Source organism: Tachyglossus aculeatus, chromosome 15 (genome assembly GCF_015852505.1).
Source record: "Tachyglossus aculeatus isolate mTacAcu1 chromosome 15, mTacAcu1.pri, whole genome shotgun sequence".
NCBI lineage: Eukaryota > Metazoa > Chordata > Mammalia > Monotremata > Tachyglossidae > Tachyglossus > Tachyglossus aculeatus.
The window spans coordinates 26,414,244-26,429,000 of NC_052080.1; the positions used below are offsets into that span (position 1 = coordinate 26,414,244).

At 54.0% G+C, this 14,757-nt stretch overlaps 1 protein-coding gene across 3 annotated transcripts in view; it reads left to right on the plus strand.

Annotated features, from left to right (window-relative positions):
• The window catches only part of MBTD1 (mbt domain containing 1), a 40,804-nt gene that overhangs the window by 23,873 nt on the left and 2,174 nt on the right, over window positions 1-14,757 (plus strand). For all 3 annotated transcript variants that reach the window (XM_038757171.1, XM_038757173.1, XM_038757172.1), the window contains exons 8-16: window positions 908-1,042; window positions 1,403-1,491; window positions 3,619-3,853; window positions 4,633-4,688; window positions 5,156-5,260; window positions 8,218-8,365; window positions 9,206-9,288; window positions 9,956-10,190; window positions 11,827-11,904. In XM_038757171.1, coding sequence (XP_038613099.1) covers window positions 908-1,042; window positions 1,403-1,491; window positions 3,619-3,853; window positions 4,633-4,688; window positions 5,156-5,260; window positions 8,218-8,365; window positions 9,206-9,288; window positions 9,956-10,190; window positions 11,827-11,904 — 1,164 coding nt within the window. The remainder of the gene's footprint in view (window positions 1-907; window positions 1,043-1,402; window positions 1,492-3,618; window positions 3,854-4,632; window positions 4,689-5,155; window positions 5,261-8,217; window positions 8,366-9,205; window positions 9,289-9,955; window positions 10,191-11,826; window positions 11,905-14,757) is intronic.

Genomic DNA, 14,757 nt, shown 5'->3' on the forward strand with positions numbered 1-14,757 from the left:
CCTTTCCGGGGTGCGTCCGATGGCGCGGGGTCGTACGGCGCCCGGACAGAGGGGAAACTGACCGTTTTTCAACTGGGTGTGAGTGTGCTCATTTTCTCCGGACGCCGAGGGGTGAACAGGATGAGACCGGGAACCGACCGGACTCCACCAAGTCGGGCTCAGCCCCCATTCCGCCTTGGGCTCACCGTCTACGGGGGAAGGACAACATTCCCTCCAGGCTGGAAGCTCGTCTTGGGCGGGGAATGTGTCCATTTATTAATAATAATCCTAATGATGGCATTTATTAAGCGCTTACTATGTGCAAAGCACTGTTCTAAGCGCTGGGGAGGTTACAAGGTGATCGGGTTGTCCCACGGGGGGGCTCACGGTCTTAATCCGCATTTTACAGATGAGGTAACCGAGGCCCAGAGAAGTTAAGTGATTTGCCCAAAGTCACCCAGCTGACAGTTGGCGGAGCCGGGATTTGAACCCCTGACGTCTGACTCCAAAGCCCGGCCTCTTTCCACTGAGCCACGCTGCTGCCCTGCTATATTGTGCTCTCCCAAGCGCTTAGTACAGTTCTTTGCATTTAGTAGGCGCTCAGTAAATGCAAATGAATGAATGAGCGAATGGTGTTGAATCCCCATTTTCCAGATGGGGGATCTGGGGTGCAGAGAAGTGTAGTGACTTGCCCAAGTTCACCTGGGGAGATGCGGTCAGCCCAGGCTGTGACATTTACGTCGGCGGCAGAGGTTTCTCTCCTCCCCCCGAAAGTCTTGGCCCCATTTCGGTCATCCGAGGGCCGGGTCACGGCCCGAAGGTGGCCGAGGGGAGGGGAGGCGCCTCGGCCCCCGTCCCGGGATGGGGTGTGCGGGATCCCAGTCGGCCGGGCGCGAGCCTGACGTGACGGCGGGCCGGTTGCTTCCAGGCTACAGCGCTCTGCTGCGCTACGAAGGGTTCGAGAACGACTCCAGCCTGGACTTCTGGTGCAGCGTGTGCGGCTCCGACATCCACCCCGTGGGCTGGTGTGCCACCAGCGGGAAGCCCCTGGTCCCCCCGCGGAGTACGTAAGCCCGAGCGAGGCGCTCCTCCCTCGGAGAGGGCCGGGATGGACGCGGGGGGCTGGGGGCCGGAGGCCAAATCGGTTCCCCATTAGGGTAATATTAGGAATCGCGAGAATCGTCCAGCATTCCCCGAGCCGGGAGAGAGGCCAAACAGTCGGGGCACACGCGGTCCCGATCCCACGCGGGGCTCCCGGTCCAAAGGGGAGGGACGACATCTTCAAAGAGAGCTGGCTTCGGGATGCCAAGCTCGAGGCGGGGGCCCGGCAACCCCGGGTCTGTCGGTGGGCTTCGGCGGAGCCCAACCCCGTCCTGCTCTCGGCGGAGAGGTAGCTAACTGATGCCTCATTCTCTCGCAACAGCCATCCAGCACAAGTACACAAACTGGAAGACCTTTCTAGTGAAACGTCTTACCGGTGCCAAAACGCTTCCTCCTGACTTCTCCCAAAAGGTAAGGGCCGCACGGGGTTGACCGACTGGTGAGGCGGGCGGGGTTGGCGTCCGGGGCTTTTGGAGCCGAGAGGAGCGGGGGAGGGCAACGTCCGCCCGCTCTGCCGCCTGTACGCTCTGTAACGTCAGCGGGTGCCGGGGGTCGGAGCGGGCCCCGCTGACGGCAGCGGGGCGGGCCGGGCCGGAGATCTGATGAGAAGCTCTCCGGGGTGCGCGGGCCGGGCGTCGGTGGATCAGGGAGACGACTCGGGGCTTGGGGTTGTGGGGGAATGGACAGCATCCCACTCCTCAGTGCCCTTCGTTTCCTCTACCCGGCAACCTGCCCAAGCCCCTCCATCATTCATTCATTCATTCATCCATTCAATCGTATTTATTGAGCGCTTACTGTGTGCAGAGCACTGGACTAAGCGCTTGGGAAATCCAAGTTGGCAACATAGAGAGACGGTCCCTGCCCCACAGTGGGCTCACAGTCTAGAAAGGGGAGACAGAGAACAAAACAAAACATATTAACAAAATAAAATAAATATGTACAAATAAAATAGAGTAATAAATACGTGCAAACATATACATATATACAGGGACATATTCATTCATTCAATCGTATTTATTGAGCGCTTACTGTGTGCAGAGCACTGGACTAAGAGCTTGGGAAGTCCAAGTTGGCAACATAGAGAGACGGTCCCTACCCAACAGCGGGCTCACAGTTAGAAGGGGGAGACAGAGAACAAAACAAAACATATTAACAAAATAAAATAAATAGAATAAATATGTACAAATAAAATAGAGTAATAAATACATACAAATGTATACATACATACAGGTACATATTCATTCATTCAATCGTATTTATTGAGCACTTACTGTGTGCAGAGCACTGTACTAAGTGCTTGGGAAGTACAGGTTGGCAACATATAGAGACAGTCTCTACCCAACAGTGGGCTCACAGTCTAAAAGGGGGAGACAGAGAACAAAACAAAACATATTAACAAAATAAAATAAATAGAATATGTACAAATAAAATAAATAGAGCAATAAATATGTACAAACATATATACATCAATCAATCAATCGTATTTATTGAGTGTTTACTGTGTGCAGAGCACTGTACTAAGCGCTTGGGAAGTCCAAGTCGGCAACATCTAGAGACGGTCCCTACCCAACAGCGGGCTCACAGTCTAGAAGGGGGAGACAGGGAACAAAACAAAACATATTAACAAAATAGAATAAATACGTACAAATAAAATAGAGTAATAAATATGTACAAACATATATACATATATACAGGTACATATTCATTCAGTCAGTCGTATTTATTGAGCGCTTACTGTGTGCAGAGCACTGTACTAAGTGCTTGGGAAGTCCAAGTTGGCAACATCTAGAGACGGTCCCTACCCAACAGTGGGCTCAAAGCCTAGAAGGGGGAGACAGAGAACAAAACAAAACATATTAACAAAATAAAATAGAGTAAATACGTACAAATAAAATAGAGTAGTAAATACGTACAAACATATATACAGGTACATATTCATTCATTCATTCATTCGTATTGAGCGCTTACTGTGTGCAGAGCACTGTACTAAGCACTTGGGAAGTCCAAGTTGGCAACATCTAGAGACGGTCCCTACCCAACAGTGGGCTCACAGCCTAGAAGGGGGTGACAGAGAACAAAACAAAACATATTAACAAAATAAAATCAGTAGAATATGTACAAGTAAAATAGAGTAATGAATACGTACAAACGTATATACATATATATACATCTATCCCTGCCCCAACAGGGCCGCTGAGCAGCCCTCCCCTCCTTGCCCCCATCGCCCAACGACGCAAATGCCCATCCCTTCCCGCTCTTCCCCCTTGTCCCTCCCGGGCTCCGTTCTTCCGTAGGTGGCCGGACCACTCTGGATAGGACCGGGATGGTCTGGCTCCTCCGGTATGGGGGCCTTCCGAGGCTCCCACCGTGCCGGCTCGAAGGCTGTCTCGGATGACCCCCCCACCCCGAACGGAGCCGGCTAGATTTGGATTCTCCCTCGGGCAGATTCCACGTCCCCGAGAGTTCCCGCTTGGCCCGCTTCCCCTGGTGTTAAAAACGGTGTCCCCCGCCTTCCCGTTCTTCTGCCTCCGTCTCCAGGTGACCGAAAGCATGCAATACCCCTTCAAGCCTTCCATGAGAGTAGAAGTGGTGGACAAGACGCACCTCTGTCGGACCCGGGTAGCGGTGGTGGAGAGGGTGATCGGCGGGCGGCTGCGCCTGCTGTACGAGGAGAGCGAGGACAAGTCCGATGACTTCTGGTGCCACATGTACAGCCCGCTGATTCACCACATCGGCTGGTCCCGGAGCATCGGCCATCGGTTCAAAAGACCCGGTGAGAGGCCTTCCCGAGGAGCCGTCCTGCCCGCCGAGGGCCGGTCGAGCGGGGTCCGGCGGGGTCCGAGCGGCTTCTAGTTCGGGCAGTGACGAGATCCGCTTTCACTAACCTGCTTCTTTTCTCCCGCTGTGCCCTTCCCTGGTCAGAGCCCGCCCTCGTCTCTCTGCTCTTCACACACCCCCTCGTTTCCTCCCCATCCCCTCCTGACGCCACCCTAACCCCCCGCCCAAAAAAAAAGATGTCAACTCAAACTTCTCCATCTTCCCTTTTCACCAAGTTAGCCAAAGCGAAGAATTCTTGCTATTTCACACAATGCTCTCTCCCCGCTAAACACTGGGGTAGCTGCAAGGAATGACCCTAATCGCAGCTGGGGGATTTGGGGAGCCCTTGCGATGTGCCAAGCACCGTGCGAAGTGCTGGCGTGGAAACCCAGTGAACGTGTTCGGCGGGAACCCTCAACCTCGTCGGTGGCTTTTATTGAGCGCGTCCCACTGTGCTGAGCGCTCGGGAATCCTTGCCCACGCTAGCCGCCTCTAATGCGGCCCAGGCAGCGTTCCAGCCGGGTCTGTTGGGTGACATCAGCCCCTGATCTCTTAGGAGGCCTCGACTGCCGAGGTTCACGGCTAAAAGCAGTGTCGAGGAAGCAGGCGGGCGGGTGGCCCCCGCCTGCGGTGCCGTTCGGCATCGTGGGCCCCCAGAGCGGAAACGGGAAGAGAAACGTGGGTGTTGGTCTTCTCACAAACGCCGACAGATTAGCGTGTAACTTTCCCTTGTAGATATCACAAAGAAACAGGATGGACATTTTGATACGCCACCGCATTTATTTGCTAAGGTAAGAAACTTTTCATCGGAACCCTCGTCTCTCGATTGGATCTGAAAGAGGGTTGTGGGGTGGGTTTTTTTCCTGAAAAGAGTGGAAACCTCCATAATCTGTTCCTTGGCCAGGATAAGACCCCGTGGTCTGTAAGCGGGTCAGCTCTGCTTTGCCATTATCCTAAAGTTCTTGCGGTGTTTCTTCGAATCCCCCCGAGCCCCGTTGTCGCTTGAGTAAAAACGCTGGGTAGGAAAGCAGCTGGGACTGTCTCTATATGTTGCCAATTTGTACTTCCCAAGCGCGTAGTACAGTGCTCTGCACATAGTAAGCGCTCAGTAAATACGATTGATGATGAAAGCAGCTATCCGGACCTTGCCCGTGGTGGAATTTTTCAGCAGATGGGTTGGAGCCTCAGGCGTGAACCCCTGCGGGGGCGTCCCTTGTTTGGGGCAGTGATGGATCCGTGCTTTCGTCCGCTTCTCTAGGTAAAAGAAGTAGACCAAAGTGGGGAGTGGTACAAAGAAGGGATGAAGCTGGAAGCTATCGATCCCTTAAACCTGTCTGCGATATGCGTGGCGACCATTAGGAAGGTAAGAGGTCTTGGACTCGGGCCCCGCTGGCGGCCACCTCGGGTCGCTTGCCACCCTTGTAGCGGGCCGAAGCCGGTCCTTGGGGAGGAATCGGCAGGGCCCCGGGGCTTAGGGCTGCCCTGGCATTTGGCCAGAGCCCCGGGAGCCGGGAGGTGTAGACCGGCCCCTCGAGGAACGGCTCCCTGGCCGGGCCTAGCCGAGACGGGAAATGGATTAAAATCCGCCGGCCTCTGAATTATTCAGGCTCTGCCCGGTTCAGCACTGCCGACTGGTTATCTCTACCCTAAATGAGTGGAGGAACTCATCTCGCTCGTCCAGGCGGGTGGGCCGCCTGGGCGATTTCAGGCAACAGGAAGCTATTCTCGGTGCCACGTAGACCCGGCCTCCGTCTGTTGCCAATTTGTACTTCCCCAGCGCTTAGTACAGTGCTCTGCACATAGTAAGCGCTCAATAAACGCGATTGATGATGATGATGATGGTGTAATCATCCATACGGTTGACCAGCCCAAAGATCTCCGAGTCGGTAAATCTTTCCCGTCAGCCCAGCTGGCCTTACCGGTACGGTGCCGACTAGAGACTAGTTTTGGGGTGGTGCTTTTATTTTTGTTGTTGTTGTTGTTTTTGTTTTTGTTTTGAGGGTGGGGGCCGTCAGAGGAAGTGGGTTTTCTGTCTTCCTTTGTAGATGTCAGGGCTGTCAGGCAGGCAGCGAAAATCATCAGCGGGGGCGAGCGGTAACCACTTTGTCAGGTAGTTGGTGTCCATCTTTCCCAGGTGATTATTACGGTGTCGGTCAAGTGCTTACTGTATATCAAGCACTGGGGGAGAGCCGAGTTAATCGGGTCGGACACGGTTCCTGCCCCACACGGGACTCACAGTCCAGACGGGAGGGAGAACAGGAATTGAGTCCCCATTTTGCAGGTGAAAAAGCCGAGGCCCAGAGAAGTGAAGTAAATCCCACAGCACTTTGGTGCGTATCTGTGATTTTATTTATATTAACGTCTCTCTCCTCCTCTAGACCGTAAGCTCGTTGTGGGTAGGGAATGTGTCCTGTTGATATTTTGTACTCTCCCAAGCACTTTCTACAGTGCTCTGCACTTAGCAAATTGATCGGTAAATACGACGGACCGACTGGCTTGCCCAAAGTCACACCATGGAACTAGTGGAGGAACCGGGATTAGAACTCAGGTCTTCCGACTCCCAGCCCTGAGCTCTTCCCATGCCGCTTCCCAAAAGCGCCTGTCGAACTCACTCTGCTGTCGTTTCCCTGTGAATCTGGCCTTCCCCAAACGCAACGTCGGTTGCGAGCCGGGGACCGAACCCCGTCGGCATCCCCGTATCTTTTCCCAGTTCTAAGGTTAACTCCCGGTGTGTTTTAAGCCCTCAGTAAGTACGAAGAACGAGCAGTGGCTTGGAAAGTGCCCAGTCTTTTTCATCAGCCCCTTGAGAAAAAGGGCATTGGTAACCCAGCACTTAAGAACAGTGCTTTGCACATAGTAAGCGCTTAATAAATGCCATCGTTATTAACTGGCCGCCATTTAGTCAGGTCCAACTAGGGGGGAGAAAGCAGCACCCGAGTCCCCGGTTAGCGTTTCCTCAGCCGAGCTTCACGATTAGCCCGAGGGTGCGTGATGGACTGTTGATCTTCCCAGGGCATAGTCGTCCTGAGCTCTGGAGATCCCCTGGGCTCCCAATCAATCAATCAATCAATCAATCAATCGTATTTATTGAGCGCTTACTGTGTGCAGAGCACTGTATTAAGCGCTTGGGAAGTCCAAGTTGGCAACATATAGAGACAGTCCCTACCCAAGAGTGGGCTCACAGTCTAGAAGGGGGAGACAGAGAACAAAACCAAACATATTAACAAAATAAAATCAATAGAATAAGTTGAGCAGTGGGGAGGGAGTCGGGAATAGAGGTTAAGGGACTAGGTGACAACTCCCGAGTTGCTCTGTCAGGGGAGATTAGGGTTCCCGGAGTGAGCTCTGGAAAGCCGGACTAGGGCAGTGAATCTGCGTCCCAAACACAGTAAGCGCTCAATAAATATGATTGAATGAATGATTGAATGAATGAATAATCTGCTGCAACTGTACCACCCTTCATCATCTTCCATCACATGCCGTGGTGCAGCTAAAATGCGGCTTTCTAATGCGACGTCACCTCGGGGGAGAAAGCGTCCTCCCATACCTCTCCAGGGCCCAAGAAGAAAACCTGATGCATCCCGGAGTGCGCCGGGGCGGGGAGAGAGAAAAGTACCCAGTAGGCCAAATTTATACGGTACAGAAGGATACGATCAAGCCGACGTAAACTAAATGCAGCACTTTCTGCTCTTTAAACGGAAAAGGGCAACCGGACCGTCAGTTGCTTTAGACTGCATTTGTTCACCTCAACCGAGGATCTGTGCGATTAGTAGTCGGGGATCTCTGGATTTCGAATGATGTGTTTAGAAGGTTATCAGCGTGAGGTCTTTCCCTCAAGAATCAGGACCGCAGGCGCCAGCGTCTCCAAATTACAGCTCAGAAATGAGCCTGGGCCTAGACTTCAAAATAGCGACACCACCCCCACCCCTCTGCTCCCACCGCCTCCACGCGGGTCCTGGTGCCAGCCGAAAAGCGTCTCCCGTCCGTGCGCGGCAACCGAGGAGAACCTGGAATGGGAAACTGGGCGGGGGGGACTCGATCCAAGCTGACAAGGTTGCGGGCGTTTTTTACTGCGGCGAAAAGCGGTCCTCCCCCACCGTCGTGGGGAGGTGAGCCTATCGTACGGCCAAAATGGAAGGCTGTAGTCACGGTATCAGCTGAGGGCCTGCCGGACTTCGGAAGGGAAGGGGGAGAATCGGCCCCGGGCCCTCTCCCCGTGGGTGGGGGTGCTCCCGATTTCCGAAAGTTGGGTGCCCGGGTGTTTTCGTACCGGTCTCTAACCAACCCGCGATGTTGGGGGTTTTCTTCTCGTCGGCGAAGGTGCTGGCCGACGGATTCCTCATGATCGGGATCGACGGCTCGGAAGCGGCGGACGGGTCGGACTGGTTTTGTTACCACGCCACCTCCCCATCCATTTTCCCCGTTGGTTTCTGTGAAATTAACATGATCGAGCTAACGCCACCCAGAGGTAACACCGCCTTGGCCCGAGGCTTTCCGTTTTGTCGTCGCGTCTTTCCGTGTGTAATTAATGCCAGACCGCTCGGGATGGTATCCTTTAGACGTTTAAAGGGGCCGCTGTAATGATACAAAAATGCTGTTACGGACGAGTGTCTGTGGAAAAGCTGTACGGTAACCAACCATTTTTACGACTGAGTGAGGAATGCTAGCAGCCGTAGAGAGGGCGCGTTCGTGTGCCGGTGTGCGTGCCCCGAAAAGAGAGCATTTCCTCACCGTCGCCGCTTCCGAGGAAGCCTCTGCTTTCGTATGGCTTTTAAGGAGCCCGGCGCCAACTCTGTCACTGTGCAGCCTGTCCGTTTTTCCCCCGAACACGTGTCAGGTGAAAGCCAGGGGAACTCTGGGCGAAGATTTCCTGGCTGGCCGACTTTCCAAGGAGGAATGAAAGCGAGAGTTGATGAGCTAGGCCTGGGGTCTTGGAAGCAGAGTTCGGGCGGGCCTGGGGCGGTGAAGCGGCACTAGGGGGGACTCCCAGCCCCTGGGCGGACCCACGTAGAGCGGCGGAGGCCGGTTGGTCCTCGAGGCCTCCGGTTCCAGGACCCCGAGTAACAGGAGAGGGTCCCCCGTGGGTGCCGGGCCTCATCTAGAACCAGGGCTTAGATCGGGCTCTCCCCCGGGCCTCTGGTCAGCAGAGTAAGGGCCAGCGACGAGACATCCCCGGGACGGCTTGGGTGGCGGGAAAAGCTCTCACACCCGGGATCAAGATTGGGGGACGTGGTTTGTGGCCACCGCTCGCTTCACTCCGCCCCGAGGAGCTTTGGATCTGCAGCCCGGCCCGATGTCTCTCTTGCAGGTTATACGAAACTCCCTTTCAAATGGTTTGACTATCTCAGGGAAACCGGCTCCATTGCAGCACCAGTAAAGCTGTTCAACAAGGTAAAGGCAACAAACGGAGGAGGGGGTGAAGCGCTCGTGCAGCAGTAAACCCCCAGCAAGCGCAGACCCCTCTAGGCTGTAAACTCGTTGTGGGCTGGGAACGTGCCCGTATTCTCCCAAACGTGAATAAATCAGATTAATTGGTCCGTCGTTAGGGGAGGTCTCGTGCCCGACGTGTTTTGCGCTCAGATCGGTGATCCTTTTAGACTGGGAGCCCACTGTTGGGTAGGGACTGTCTCTATATGTTGCCAATTTGTATTTCCCAAGCGCTTAGTACAGTGCTCTGCACACAGTAAGCGCTCAATAAATACGATTGATGATGATGATAAGATCTTGTCACCCAGTTCTCTGAGTAGCGTATATGCGATGCATATAATTGAAAGATGGCAGGTTGGCAGGTTCCCTCTCCACAATCCAGCCGGAAAGCTTGTCTCGCTCTGTTATCCAAAAATTCAGCTCTGTTCCCCAAATACTTGCGAACCGTTTCTTAGATGTCACGCCCTCCCTTTCCGGGGGTTTAAACCGGGCGCCCGGGTCGGCCGAATTCCCACTCCCTGGGTTTCCCGCGGGGCGCCCCGGACCGTCCCTTCTTTCCCTTCCCCTCTCCTCCCACTTCAATCGCCGCAGCCCCTCACCCCCGCGGCCGGGTTTTCTCTCCTCCGGCCAGGACGTTCCGAACCACGGATTCCGCGTGGGAATGAAACTGGAGGCCGTGGACCTCATGGAGCCCCGCCTGGTGTGCGTGGCCACGGTGACACGCATCATCCACCGCCTGTTGAGGATCCATTTCGACGGCTGGGAAGACGAGTACGACCAGTGGGTGGACTGCGAGTCCCCCGACCTCTACCCCGTGGGCTGGTGCCAACTGACTGGCTACCAACTGCAGCCCCCGGCACCCCAGAGTAAGTGACTTTCCTCCGTCCGGCCTGCTGGCCGTCGATGGCCGGACGGTTGGCCGGGTCCTCTCTCACGCCTCTCTCTAATGGCACCTGGAAGGGCCAAGTTATCCGTGCCGGTGGAATTCAAGGCTGTACGCCAGCTGACGTCTTCCCACATTTCCGCTCTCCCCCGTGTTATCCCAACGTGCACCCCCCTTCCACCCGGCCCACCAAATCCGCCGGACGGCGTCTCACCCCCACTTCCCCATATCATCCTCACGACACCTCACCGTGGACAGAGTCCCCATGTGGGATCACTCATTTTGGGGGTTTTGTATTCCCGGTTGTATCTCAGGATTTTGTTTGGGTTTTTTTCCCTCTTATCTACAGTGTATCACTCGTTAAGCTCCTTGAGAGCGGGGATCGTGCCTACTGACGCTCTTGTAATAATAATAATAACGTTGGCATTTGTTGAGCGCTCACTATGTGCCAAGCACTGTTCTAAGCGCTGGGGTAGATACAAGGTCATTAGGTTGTCCCATGTGGGGCTCACAGTCTTCATCCCCACTTTATAGATGAGGGAACTGAGGCCCAGGCAAGTGAAGTGACTTGCCCAAGGTCACACAGCTGACAAGTGGCGGAGCCGGAACTTGAACCCACGACCTCTGACGCCAAAGCCCGGGCTCTTTCCACTGAGCCGCTTAGTACGATGCTGTCTTCATCAGTATTAGTTCTTGAACACTTATTGTGGGTGGAGCCCCGTATTAAGCTTTCAGGGAAGTACAGTAGGATTAGTAGACATGATCCTCTGCCCTCAAGGAGCTTACAGTCAATCAAGGGAGGAAGAGAGAGAGACAGACTAAAATAATTTATAATAATGATGATAATGGCATTTATTAAGCGCTTACTATGTGCAAAGTACTGTTCTAAGCGCTGGGGAGGTTACAAGGTGATCAGGTTGTCCCACGGGGGGCTCACGGTCTTCATCCCCATTTTACAGATGAGGGAACTGAGGCCCAGAGAAGTGAAGTGACTTGCCCAAAGTCACACAGCTGACAATTGTTAGAGTCGGGATATGAGCCCATGACCTCTGACTCCAAAGCCCAGGCTCTTTTCCACTGAGCCGCACTGCTCCTCTAACTGTTTATAACTTAAAACTGTTTTACACACACGTGCAGTGTTTGAGTAACAAGATCATCTGTGTCAGCCAGTCTTCCATTAGACGGAACCCCTCAGAGGCAGGGTTGCCTTGCCTTTAAACATCTATTTCCTTCATTCATCCATTCGATCGTATTTATTGAGCGCTTACTGTGTGCAGAGCACTGTGCTAAGCGCTTGGGAAGTACAAGTTGGGTCCAAGCACCTCTGATGATTACGATAATGATGGTATTGAGCACAGCCCTAAAACCAAAAGCTTATTTTTCTGGATTCCACCGCCTTCTAAGCCTGAGCGATTTGGTGTCCTAGCTACGGTTCATGTCCATCTTGCCGGCCCTCCCTCGTCTGTTGGAACACCCTCCGAGGCAGCTCGCGGTCCCTCGTTAGCGCGGAGGTCACGGACGCCCCGCTCGTCTACCAGCATCCAGCAGCGAGAATGAAGGTGGCGGTTGGTGGTAATGGCTGTGGCGTTAATTAAGCCGCTTTCCCTTTTGCGTTTCAGCCACGAGAGAGAGCCAGTCGGGGTCGTCGAAGCAGAAGAAGAAAGCCAAGTCCCACCAGTACAAAGGACACAAGAAAAGTGGGTCCCCGAACGGTATCTGTGCGCTTTTGTCCCCGGCCTGTGCCCGGTTGAGAGCAGAAAGGAATGTCTCTGGCTGGCATTGACTTCCAGGGCATAGATCATCCTTTGGATGGGCACCGGGGTGGGTACGGTGGGCCACCCTTTCTTTTCCCGCAGAAATGTTGCGGGACAGTCGGGAGCCGGCTCCTTCCTTGGGCAGTGCACAATTCGTGGTAAAGGACAGAGGGGTTGCTTTGATATTGCCAGGAATCTGTGAAACGCCCTGAGGAAATGTCATAGTAACGGGACCCTTCGGAGCTCAGTAGCTTCCTGCCTTTGGACCAAAAAATAATAATAATAATTCCCCTTTTAAAATGATTCTCCTATTATTTTTAAGAAATCAGAAAGCAGATTGATTATTGGTGTGGGAAGAAGGGGAAACCATGGCATAATGGAGAACTGGGATAAATTTCTAGGCAGAATCCTGACGGGCAGGATTTCTATGGTATTGGGGGTTTCCCCCACGATGGTGTGGGTCACCTCTGTGGGTTCTGTCTGCACAGAGCCGGTGGCAGAACGGCGGAGGCAGCCCGTGGCAGACTTTCTCTTTTTCTTTCTCTTTCTTTCCGTCCCTTTTTTTGTTTCCTTCCCCTCCCTTCCCCCAGGCAACCAAACTGGTACCTTCGACGTCCCTAGGTAACCAGACTCAGGTGTCGTGCCCCATTTCTGATCCTTAAACTAAGCCATCTACCAATGACCTTTCCATCCCTTCCGTATCAGCACAGAATGCCCACCCGCAGCTGCCCGGCCACCAACATTTTTCTGTGAGGGTCCAAGCTGGCCCTGGCCGAGCCCCTTGTGGGCCAGGGACCCAGAGGAGCCGGAGACGAGCCTAGTTGTCTCTGCTTAAAAATGCTCCGTGGAGCCCGGCGTGCGGCGGGGGTTAGACCTCTGAAAGCCTGTCTGACTCACCCATTCCCCAGGGTCGGGTGGTGCCAATAGGACCAGATGCCACGAGGAAAATGGCCCTTCATCTTCCCATGCTGAGGGAATCTGAATTTCCCCGATTCTGGGCCTGGCGATTTGCCAAGGGGGCTAGGGCCGAACCGGAGGGGAAGAACCTCATAACCGCCTTTCCGCACCCCAGTTGCCCCCATTGGGATCGGGGCAGGGACTGAGAGAGCGAAAAGTTGGGCTCCGGCCTCACTGCCGCCTAGTCGGGTCCCCGGCGCCGCTCTGCACGGCCCCTGTACATCCCGGACTTGGGGCCTGTCTCCGGTACGTGGGGGCGAATAGATCGGGTTAAGCGCGAAGAGAGGCCGCCGCGGGCTGTGTGTGTGAGGGGCTGCTGCGGTCTAAGTCGGTGTGAGAAGCCGCCACCGCCTCCGTTTACGAGAGAGGCCCCCGCGGAAGTGGAGAGCCGGCTGTCTGGCCGTTTAAGTGATGTCGGAGACCGGTTCCCATCTTAAAATCGACACGTTCCGCGCGTGCACAAGGGAGCCCAGGCAGAATTGCGTTCCTGTTGTCATCTTGCTCTCGCCCAGCGCGAGGTATTGCCAACCTAATAATGACGACGGTCGTTGTGTTCGCTAAGCACTTGCCGTGTGCCAAGCACCGTACTAAGCGCTGGGGTAGAGACAGTACTCAGGTCACACACGGCCCCTGTCTCACACTGGGGCTCACGGCCTGAGAGAGAAAACAGGTCTTTTATCCCCATTTTTCAGATGAGGAGGCTGAGGCCCAGAAAAGTGAAGCGATTTTCCCTGGGTCACACAGCAGGCAAACGGCAGAGCTGTGATGAAAACCCAAGTTCTCCGACCGCCAGGCCCAAGCTCTATCTGTGCTGCGTCCCTAGCCATTACCCTGATATTAGTGATAACGTTTATTAAGCGCTTACTGTGTGCAAAGCACTGTTGTAAGCACTGGGGAGGTTACAAGGTGATCAGGTTGTCCCACATGGGGCTCACAGTCTTAATCCCCATTTTACAGTTGAGGTAACTGAGGCACAGAGAAGCAAAGTGACTTGCCCAGAGTCGCCGAGCTGGGATTCGAACCCAGGACCTCTGACTCCAAAGCCCATGCTGTTTCCACTGAGCCACGCTGCTTCTCTGATATTTTGACGGGACTGTTTTTCTTCTTCCGCCGATGAGGTCCAAGCTAAAGTGGGCTTGCTGGGAACACCGTAGCGTACGCGCGTTCTCCTGCAAGTGGCCTTTCGAAGCAGGATCAGGGGTGGGTCGGCGCGATGGGGTCGATCATTCCCCGAGCAGCAAAGGATGCTTTCATCATCATCATCATCATCATCAATCGTATTTATTGAGCGCTGACTATGTGCAGAGCACTGTACTAAGCGCTTGGGAAGTACAAATTGGCAACATATAGAGACAGTCCCTACCCAACAGTGGGCTCACAGTCTAAAAGGGGGAGACAGAGAACAAAACCAAACATACTAACAAAATAAAATAAATGGAATAGATATGTACAAGTAAAATAAATAGAGTAATAAATATGTACAAACATATTTTGTACATATTTCCGTTTCGCCCAATACGGTTCCAGATTAGGAGAGTGAGCGTTGACTCTGCATTTGCTCCACGAACTTTGTCCGTGCTTCTGGAACTGCAGGTTCGGAAGTGAGCACTGCGGCAGGAGTTTGGGAGCGCGTTTCTTCTCGTGAGGATGGCCTTCATGGGGAAGAGGCAGGAGGGATGAGAGGAGCGTGGTTTTTGTATGACGGTTAAGAAACCAGTGTGGTCTTCCTGGTCCGCTGTTTGGTCCCCGAGTCATTTTCAACCAGATAACAGTGGGCAGTAGTCGCCTTACAGGCAGCCTGTGAGTGTCTGTGAGGGAGAGAGAGATGCCAGGCAGAAC